The following is a 10,316-nucleotide window of genomic DNA, read 5'->3' as shown; positions in this document are numbered from 1 at the left end:
TACTCTATGTCTTTTTCTTTGATGCTATTAGGTAATCTATTTCATATTGCATAGCATGCTTGTTTGTGAGTGCCTATTTAGGATAACTGTAGCACTAGGCTTTTGATATTTAGACTGATCACCTTGATATCGATTGTTTGGTGTAGACAGGAACCCTAATGGCTACTCGCAGACGAGGTCGTACGCGTTCATGGGGAGAGAGTATAAATGAGCAACCGGCCGATAACCATGCCGAGCTCATGGCGACAATGACTAATCTTGCTAATACCATGGAGATGAATACTACTGCGACTCTGCAAGCTGTGCAGAGGTTAGGTCAACCAGCTGGAAACGAAAATGGTGATGGAAACAGGAATGATAATGAGGAAGGAAATGATGATAATATAGGAGGTGCTCCAATGACCTTGGCTACTTTTCTCAAGGTTCATCCGCCAAGTTTCAGAGGTTCAACCAATCCTACAGAAGCGGATAACTGGTTCCAGGCCATGGAGCGTGCATTACAAGCACAGCATGTTCCAAACAACCAGTATGTGGAGTTTGCTATGTATCAGCTTTTGGGAGAGGCTCAACATTGGTGGCAAGTAGAATGCCGCTTGCTACAGCTTCAGAATGCCGACATCCCTTGGGATGTATTCTAGACGACTTTTTATAAGAAGTACTTTCCTGAATCTGTTAGGGAAGCAAAGAAGATTGAGCTTATGTAGTTGAAGCAAGGTTCTTTGACTGTGGCGGACTATACTAGCCGATTTGAAGAGCTCTGCAGGTTCTCTAAGGTGTGTCAGGGTGCCTTGGAGACCTATCAAAGTTGGAAGTGCATTAAGTATCAAAGGGGCTTGAAGGATAACATCATGACTGTTGTGGCTCCTTTGGAGACTCGGATCTTCTCCGATCTTGTGAACAAGGCGAAAGTTATTGAGGAGTGTGCAAAGATGGTAGCCTTGTCAAGGGACACTCGTGGAGGAAACACTAATCGGGGACGTGGCAAGTACTTTCAGCCGAGGGATCAAAATTTTAAGAGAGGAGGATATGCGCCTCAAGGTCAAATAGGCTTCAAAAAGAACACTTGATACGTGAAATTTTAATTAATTTCACGTAATTACCGGCAAGTATACCGGGTCGTATCAAGTAATAAAACTCACTAAGAGTGAGGTCGATCCCACGGAGATTGGTAGATTAAGCAACTTTAGTTAAATGGTATATTTAGTCAAGCAAACATGGTTTTGATTTCATGAGATTTGTGATTTTTGAACATAATTGCAAAAATTAAATGACAAGGAATCTAAAGAATTGCAATGAAGAAAGAAAATAAAAGTAAATGACTGAAACTTAAAGTGCAAGAAACTTAAATGACATCAAAAGTAAATTGCAAGAAAGTAGAGTGCTGAATTGTAGAGAGCGGGGAAGTAAATTGCAAACAATTGAAACTGAATCTAAATAGCAGGAAAGTTAAATTGCTTGAATGTAAAAGGGAATTGGGTAATGGGCATTCAAAATAACTAAAGAGCAAAAGAAATGAGAATTGATGATGGAGAGGATCATTAAGGATCGGAGATGCAAATTCTCATGAATTGATGTTGATCAATTCCTTCTCAATCATGGGTATAGATCCATGGCAACTTGTGGGTAATTAAGTTCCAATCTCTTGGTAACTCAATTTCTCTTAACACAACCAATTGCCACTCTAGTGATCTAATTTTTCATGAGAAGAGATGAAGTTCAATTTCTAATCCAAGCCACACAACTTCCAGAATCTCAACTAAGGAAGGTTACATCTCACATACCAACCAAAGTATATTGATCAAGGAAATCATGAAAGGCAGAACTCTAAACTGAATTATGTGACTCCTTTCTCAAATTTACCACATAATTCATATAGATTAATCCCTCTCTCGATGGTGATTGAATCTATGAAGAACAAGAGTTTCCTCTTTAGATAAACCACATGAATTGAGAAGGAAAAGAAAAGTTGTCAACCCATTCAAATGAGCAGAGCTCTTCCCCCTAATGAAAGTGGGGTTTAGTGAATCATAGCTCCAATTTCAACAACAATTGCAAAGATAAAAATTAAAATAAGTGTCGAGAAGAATGAAGAAGAAGAAGAAGTTCTTAAAACTGAAATTCAAAGTTGCAAGAAAAACAAAATAGAGAACGGGTGAGAAAATGTCTAAGTCTAAAAACAAGTCAAAGGCCAAAAAGTAAAGTAGAAGTAAAATTCCTCTAAGTATCAAACTTTTCTCTATTTATACTACTCCTAAAACTCTTTCAGAGGTCTTTAATTTGGCCTAGCAATGTGGGCTTTTTCTTTGTTGAATTTCTGGTTCAATTGAAGAAGTGTTGCTAATCAAGGAAGGAGGAGTTCATTCATAATGCTTCTGGCCCAATGACTTGGCATTATTGCCAACAACTCTAGGCTTAATGCACATTGGCAACATGCATGGTGTTTTCCTGGGAGTGAGCTTTGAGACTTGGGCGTTGTTGGCCCAAGTTATTGCTAACAACTTGCTTTTCTTCTTCTTGACTCTTCTCTCATGCCTAATGTTGCCCAGAATTTGAGTGTCAATCCTCTGCTTCAATATGGACTATCATACATCATTGGAAAGCTCAGAGTGTCTTCTTTCTAATGCACTTGGAATCATCTCAATTAGATTTTTCTAGCTCAAGTTATGCTTCCTCAAAGAAGGTAAGGTCAAGCTGCCAAGTTGTTGCTAAAAACGCCCCTTTCTTCCAAGTTGGCAACGTGCCAAGCCTTCCAAGGCTGCAACAATGGGCTGGCGTTGTCCTCAAACACGCCCCCTTGTTAGCACGTTGCCAACGTGCTCGTGCTCCTCTCCAGGGTGCTACCTAGCTTCCTTAAATTCCAACCTCATTTTCTTGTTTTTGGGGCCTAAAGATGACTCTGATTCAAGCTTCCATTTCATGCTTCACTATAGACTATTATATATCGTTGAAAAGCTCTGAATGTCAGCTTTTTAACGCAATTGAAAGCACTCAATTTGGATCTCTGTAGCTCAAGTTATACTCCATTGAAGGGAACATGGTCAGGCTGCTAAAATCGCAGGCGTTTTTGGCAAAAACGCCTTTGTATTTCCAAGTTGCCAACGCCTTCAGATTCTGAAGCTCTAAATGAAGCCCGCTTTTGAAGCTTTAAACGAATGTCAACCCCATACTATGATATATGGTTGGAAAGCTCTGGATGTCTACTTTCCAATTACGTTGAGAGTGCATCATTTGAAGGTCTACAACTCAAGATATATTCCATGGAAGAGAGCAAGGTCAAGCTGCCAAGGTTGCTGCGTTGTTGATGAACACTCCTTCTTCTCAGCACATTGGCAATGTGCCAGCCCCTGCCCCCTTGCTCCATGCTTGCTTCCTAGCATTGCCACTACACACGCCAATGAATCCCAAGTTGGCAATGTGCTCGAGCCTTCCTCAAGGCTCCATGTTTGTTGCTTGGCGTTGTCATTGAACACGCCTATGTTTCCTGGCGTTGGCAACGCCAGCTTCTCTTCCTCCTGGGCCAACCTTGCTTGTGTGCGTTGCCAAGGAACACGTCAATGTAGTAGCACGTTGGCAATGCCCTCGACGTTCCTCCCTGGCCAAATTCTTCTAGCTCAGCATTGTCTTGAACAACGCCTATGCTTCCCACGTTGGCAACGCCCACATTTGCTCTCCAGGGCTGCTTTACATTGTTGGGCGTTGTTGATGAACACTCTAGTTGAAGTGCAAGTTGGCAACGTGCAACTCCTCTTTGTTCACTCTCCAGGGCTGCCTGGCGTTGCCTAGGATAACGCCTATGGTTCCTGGTGTTGGCAACGCCAGCTTCTCCTCTTCCTTGGTTGCTTGGCGTTGCCTAGGAACACGCCTATAGTTCCTGGCATTGGCAACGCCCAAATGTGCTCTCCAGGGCTGCTTGGCGTTGCCTTCAAACACTCACCCTTTCTCCAAGTTGGCAACGCCAACAACTTCTCTTCTTCTTGCCCATCATGCTTCTTGAGTTGTTGCCAAACACTCCAATGTAACTCCAAGTTAGCAACGTGCATAGTTCTCACAGGAGACCACTTTCTTGCAAGGTTGTTTGTGCTCTTCCTCAATTAAGGCTTCAATGGCGTTGCCAACTTGAATCCCAAGTTAGCAACGTGCATATTGCTATTCTTGAAAGAGTTGTTAGCCACTTGCTTGCTTCATTCTTACTTCAATGCCTTCTTGTTTCATCACCTATCATTAACCAAAGAATTTGCTTCAAAGTTTTGCCATTCTATGCAACAATTTTCAAGAGATTCATTCATACTAATTCATTTGTCAACTTCTTGAATTCTTTGCGCAAATATGGCCAAATTACACCTAGTTCTTGGTTCATGAATGCATGGAGAGAAAACTCACACAAATGCTTGTTTATTTCAAAGAAAGTGAATGAAATTAAGCTAAAACTACTTAAACTAACTAGCTAATATAGCAAAGATGCAAATGCATCAACACTTATGATCAGTTTCAGTATGCCAAAGAGAGAGGAAATCAGAGTAAGATTTCTCTGGATTTAACTTGTGTTCATTGTGGGCATTTTCATCCGAATGACTCTTGCGAGATTGGTATAGGTGGTTGCTTCAACTGTGGTTTTCCGGGTCACATTGCGAGAGATTGCACTCGGGGGAAAAAGACTCAGAATGCGGGCCAGAACCAACAAGGTCGGGTGTTTGCTGTGAACGCCAATGATCTTGCTAAGGCAGATCCATTGATGAGAGGTATATGCTTAATTGGTGATAAAACATTGGTTGCATTATATGATACTGGAGCTTCACATTCATTTGTTGCATTTAACAAAGTTGAGGAACTAGGATTGAAACTGTCAGAATTAGCATTTGAATTGCATGTACATACTCCGCATCAGACAGTGGTGACTAGGTCAGGTTGTAGGCAAGTAGGTTTCAAGCTTGAGGGTAGAGACTTTGTGCATGATTTAATTTGTTTACCAATGGTTGGGTTGGAGATGATTTTAGGGTTTGATTGGTTGTCAAAGAATCGGGTTTTGTTGGATTTCTTTGAGCGATCAATTCCATTTATGCCGGAAGGAGAAAATAGAGCAGTGGTAGCTGAGGGCTATTACTTGAACTCTGTAATGGTGCACTATAGTGAGGAAGAGTGTCAGGGTTATATACTGTTGGTTGCAAATGCATTAGGTGATAATCAGAAGTTTGATCAAATCCTGGTAGTTAGAGACTTTCCGGAGGTGTTCCCGAAAGATATTCCTGAGTTTCCACCTCAAAGGGAGATTGAATTTGCGATTGAATTGGTGTCGGGAGCCGGACCAGTGTCGATTGCACCGTATAGGATGGCTCCGATAGAACTGGCAGAATTAAAGATAGACTCAGTTGGAAGAGCTTCTGAATAAGAGGTTCATTCGACCGAGTGTATCTCCGTAGGGAGCACCAGTTTTATTGGTAAAGAAGAAGGATGGAGGAATGCAACTTTGTGTGGATTACCAACAGTTGAACAAAGTGACTATGAAGAACAAGTACCCGTTGCCTAGAATCGAGGACTTAATAGATCAATTGCAAGGAGCTGTGTTGTTTTCAAAGATTGCCGTGATGTCCTTTGGGTTAACGAATGCAACTGCTGTGTTCATGGATTACATGAATAGAGTATTTCGTCCCATTTTCGACAAATTCGTGGTGGTTTTTATAGACGACATTCTAGTTTACTCAAAGACGGAAGAAGAACATGAAGAACACTTGAGAATTGTGTTGCAAATCTTGGAGGAGGGGAAATTGTATGCTAAGTTGTCCAAATGTGAGTTCTGGAAGGAGGAAGTAAAGTTCCTAGGTCACGTGGTCAGCAAAGGAGGAATAGTGGTGGATCCTTCGAAAGTAGAGGCGGTGATGGAATGGAAAGACCAACGACGGTGACGGAGGTTAGGAGTTTCTTGGGCTTAGTCGGATATTACCAGAGATTTATTGAAGGATTTTCCGGGATTGCACTACCGATGACTAAGTTAACAAGGAAGGAGGTGTCGTTTGTGTGGACGTCGGAGTGTGTGGAGAGTTTTCAGACCCTGAAACAAAAGTTAACTTTAGCACCTGTTTTAATCTTATTGGAACCACACGAACTGTTTAAAGTATATTGTGATGCGTCACTGAAGGGTTTGGGTTGCATATTGCGTATTGATGCAACACCGGAACGTGGTGGCTTACGCGTCGCGTCAGCTGAGACCGCATGAGGTAAATTACCCAACTTGTGACTTGGAATTAGCAGCGATTGTGTTTGCATTGAAGATTTGGAGGCAATTTGACGATGACCAAGAGCATAGGTGTGGATTTTTGATGAGCGGATAATTTATACGCTTTTTGGCATTGTTTTTAGGTAGTTTTTAATATGTTTTAGTCACTTTTTATTATATTTTATTAGTTTTTAAATAAAAATCACATCTCTGGACTTTACTATGAGTTTGTGTATTTTTCTGTGATTTCAGGTAATTTCTGGCTGAAATTGAGGGAGCTGAGCAAAAATCTGATTCAGGCTGAAAAAGGACTACTGATGCTGTTGGATTCTGACCTCCCTGCATTCGGAATAAATTTTTTGGAGCTACAGGAGTCCAATTGGCGTGCTCTCAATTGCGTTGGAAAGTAGACATCCAGGGCTTTCCAGCAATATATAATAGTCCATACTTTGCTCAAGGATAGATGACGTAAACTGGCGTTCAACGCCAGTTCCATGTTGCATTCTAGCGTTAAACGCCAGAAACAGGTTACAAGTTGGAGTTAAACGCCAGAAACAGGTTACAACCTGGCGTTTAACTCTAGAAACAGCCTAGGCACGTGTACTCTTGAGAATCCGGAAAGTCTAAACCTTGTCTGTGGTATTCCGAGTAGGATTCATGGATTGAATGACTGTGACAAGCTTCAAACTCACAAGGGTTGGGCGTAGTGACAGATGCAAAAGGATCAATGGATCCTATTCCAGCATGAGTGAGAACCGACAGATGATTAGCCGTGCGGTGACAGCGCACCTGGACCATTTTCACTGAGAGGACGGATGGTAGCCATTGACAACGGTGATCCACCAACACACAGCTTGCCATTGGAGGAACCTTGCGTGCGTGAAGAAGAAGACAGGGGGAAAGCAGAGATTCAGAAGACAAAGCATCTCCAAAACTCCAACATGTTCTCCATTACTGCATAACAAGTATTTATTTCATGCTCTTTTATTTTTTGCAATTCAAACTAATAATCATAATTAATCTCCTGACTAAGATTTACAAGATAACCATAGATTGTTTCAAGCCAACAATCTCCGTGGGATCGATCCTTACTCACGTAAGGTATTACTTGGACGACCCAGTGCACTTGCTGGTTAGTTGTGCGGAGTTGTGAAAAGTGTGAATCACAATTTCGTGCACCAAGATTTTGGCGCCGTTGCTGAGGATTGTTCGAGTTTGGACAACTGACACTTTACTTTGTTGTTTAGATTAGGAAAAATTTTTTCTTTTTGGTTTAGAGTCTTCTATTATTGTTTTTGGTTGAAATTTTTTTAAATCCTTATTTTCTCTTTTTAAATTTTTCGAAAATTTTATAAACTGATAATTGAGTTTTTCTGCTTGAGTTTAGTTTCATATTTTAAGTTTGGTGTCAATTGCATGTTTTTATTTTCTTTTAAATTTTTGAATTTGTGTTTATTGTTCTTTCTTAATCTTTAAGTTGTTCTTGTTTATTTTCCTTGTTTGATCTCTAGTTTTTCTTGTTTTGTGATTTTTCTTGTTTTTCTTGTTTATTTTCGAATTATTAGTATCCAAAAAAATTAAAAATAAAATATTTTATACATTAAATACCTTATTAAAATACGTTAAATTTATAGCTCAATTGGCTAGAGCGTTGTGCTTATGTTCTTGGTAATTGGCTATCTTCTTTGTAAAACTTCTTCAAAAATAATTTTTCTTTGAATAAATCTTGTGCCAAACTTTAAGTTTGATGTTCTCCTGTTAACTTTTCTTTAGTTTTCAAAATTTTATTCTGGTTTTCTAAAAATTTTAAGTTTGGTGTTCTTTCTTCATGTTCTTGTTGTTCTTGTGAGTCTTCAAAGGGTTCTTGAGTCTTCCTTGTGTTTTGATCTTAAAATTTTTAAGTTTGGTGTTCCTTGGTGTTTTCCCTCCAAAATTTTCAAAAACAAGGAGCATTAGATCTAAAAAATTTTAAGTTGTGTGTCTTTTGTGTGTTTTTCTTTTTCATCATAAAATTCAAAAATAAAAAAATATATCTTCTCTAACTATTTTTGAGCAAATATTTCGAAATTTTTTCAAAAAAAAATTCAGATTTTTATTTTAAAATTTCTATTTTATCTTATCTTAGTTTTAAAATTTTCAAAATTCTATTTTTTTTTCTTTCAAAAAAATCATATCTTTTTCAAAATTTTATCTTATCTTATTTCAAATTTCAAGTTTCAAAACTTTTTAATTTAAATTCCTTATCTTCTCTTACCTAGCTTATTTTATCTTTTCTAATCTCAAATCTTAAAATCAAATCTTTATTTAAACAAGGAGATAATGAATCTCTTTATGATGCCTGGGAGAGATACAGAGAGATGCTAAGAAAATACCCCTCTGAGATGTTTTCAGAGTGGGTGCAGTTAGACATCTTCTATTATGGGCTTACAGAGAAAGCTCAGATGTCATTGGACCACTCAGCTGGTGGATCTATACACATGAGAAAGACAATTGAAGAAGCTCAAGAGCTCATTGATACAGTTGCCAAAAATCAGCATCTGTACCTAAGTAGTGAGTCTTCCATGAAAGAAGAGGCTAAAACAGTAACTGCTGAACTCAGTCTTCCAGAACAAGTGAAAGAAGAGGCTAAAACAGTAACTGCTGAACTCAGTCTTCCAGAACAAGTTACTGAATTCAATCAGCAATTAGATTTTCTAACAAAACAGCTAGCTGAATTCAAGGAGATACTACAAGACACAAGAATGGCTAATATGAATATGGAAGTACAGTTAAATCAAACAAAACAGCAGTTATCAAAACAAATAACAGAAGAGTGCCAAGCAGTTCAATTAAGAAGTGGGAAAGCATTAAATACCTCACTTCAAAGCAGCAAGAAGCCAAGAAATGAACAAACTGCTACCCAAAATCCCTCTGAGGACAGTAAGAGCCCAAAGAGGAATAATTTTGGCGCTCAAATGCCAGAAAAGGGTGAAGAGCTGGCGTTAAACGCCTAACCCATGCTCAGTTCTGGCGTTCAAACACCAGGAACAGGTAAGGAGTTGGCGTCCAACGCTAATCTAGCTTCCACCCCTGGCATTCAAACGCCAGTGAGGGATCAAACACACACAAGTGCTGATAACAACCCCCCTAAAAAGGCTTCCCCAACCACCTCTGTAGGAAATAAACCTGCAGCAACCAAGGTTGAGGAAATACAAAGCCAAGATGCCTTATCCTCAAAAACTCCACCAAGAGGAGCAGGATAAGCAATTTGCTCGCTTTGCAGACTATCTCAGGACTCTTGAAATAAAGATTCCGTTTCTAGAGGCACTTGAGCAAATACCTTCTTATGCCAAGTTCATGAAAGATATCATGAGTCATAAGAAGGATTGGAGAGAAACTGAAAGAGTTCTCCTCACTGAAGAATGCAGTGCAGTCATTCTGAAAAGCTTTCCAGCAAAGCTTAAAGATCCCGGAAGCTTCATGATACCATGCACATTAGAAGGTAATTACACCAAGACAGCTTTATGTGATCTTGGGGCAAGTATCAATCTAATACCTGCATCCACTATCAGAAAGCTTAGTTTAACTGAAGAAGTCAAACCAACCCGGATATGTCTCCAACTTGCTGATGCATGTAGCATCCAGACATAGCAAAAGACTGCATGAAAGTTGATCTTATTGACTCTTTGGTAGAGGAGATCAACATGGATGAGAGTCTCGAATCAGAGCTGGAAGACATCTTTAAAGATGTTCAGCCTGATCTGGAGGATTCAAAGGAATTGAAAGAGCCTCTGGAAATTCCTCAGGAAGAGGAAAAACCTCCTAAACCCGAGCTCAAACCATTACCACCATCCCTGAAATATGCATTTCTGGGAGAAGGTAACACTTTTCCAATGATCATAAGCTTTGCTTTGAATTCACAGGAAGAGGAAGTACTACTTCAAGTGCTAAGGACACACAAGACAGCTCTTGGGTGGTCCATAAGTGACCTTAAGGGCATAAGCCCAGCTAGATGCATGCACAAGATCCTATTGGAGGATGATGCTAAGCCAGTGGTTCAACCACAGAGGCGGTTAAATCCATCCATGAAGGAAGTGGTGCAGAAATAGGTCACCAAGTTACTGGA

The 10,316-nt window shown here is 39.8% G+C and overlaps 1 protein-coding gene across 1 annotated transcript; it reads left to right on the top strand.

Annotated features, from left to right (window-relative positions):
* On the top strand, nucleotides 249–5,900 carry LOC110268454. Its single transcript, XM_021114623.1, has 4 exons — nucleotides 249–629; nucleotides 705–932; nucleotides 4,487–5,319; nucleotides 5,636–5,900. Exons 1-4 carry the CDS (start codon nucleotides 249–251, stop codon nucleotides 5,898–5,900), a joined length of 1,707 nt encoding a protein of 568 aa, XP_020970282.1.

The sequence above is a fragment of the Arachis ipaensis genome, chromosome B10 (assembly GCF_000816755.2).
Source record: "Arachis ipaensis cultivar K30076 chromosome B10, Araip1.1, whole genome shotgun sequence".
Lineage (NCBI taxonomy): Eukaryota > Viridiplantae > Streptophyta > Magnoliopsida > Fabales > Fabaceae > Arachis > Arachis ipaensis.
Note: the sequence above shows the minus strand (reverse complement) of the source record. Positions and strands in the feature narration are given on the sequence as shown.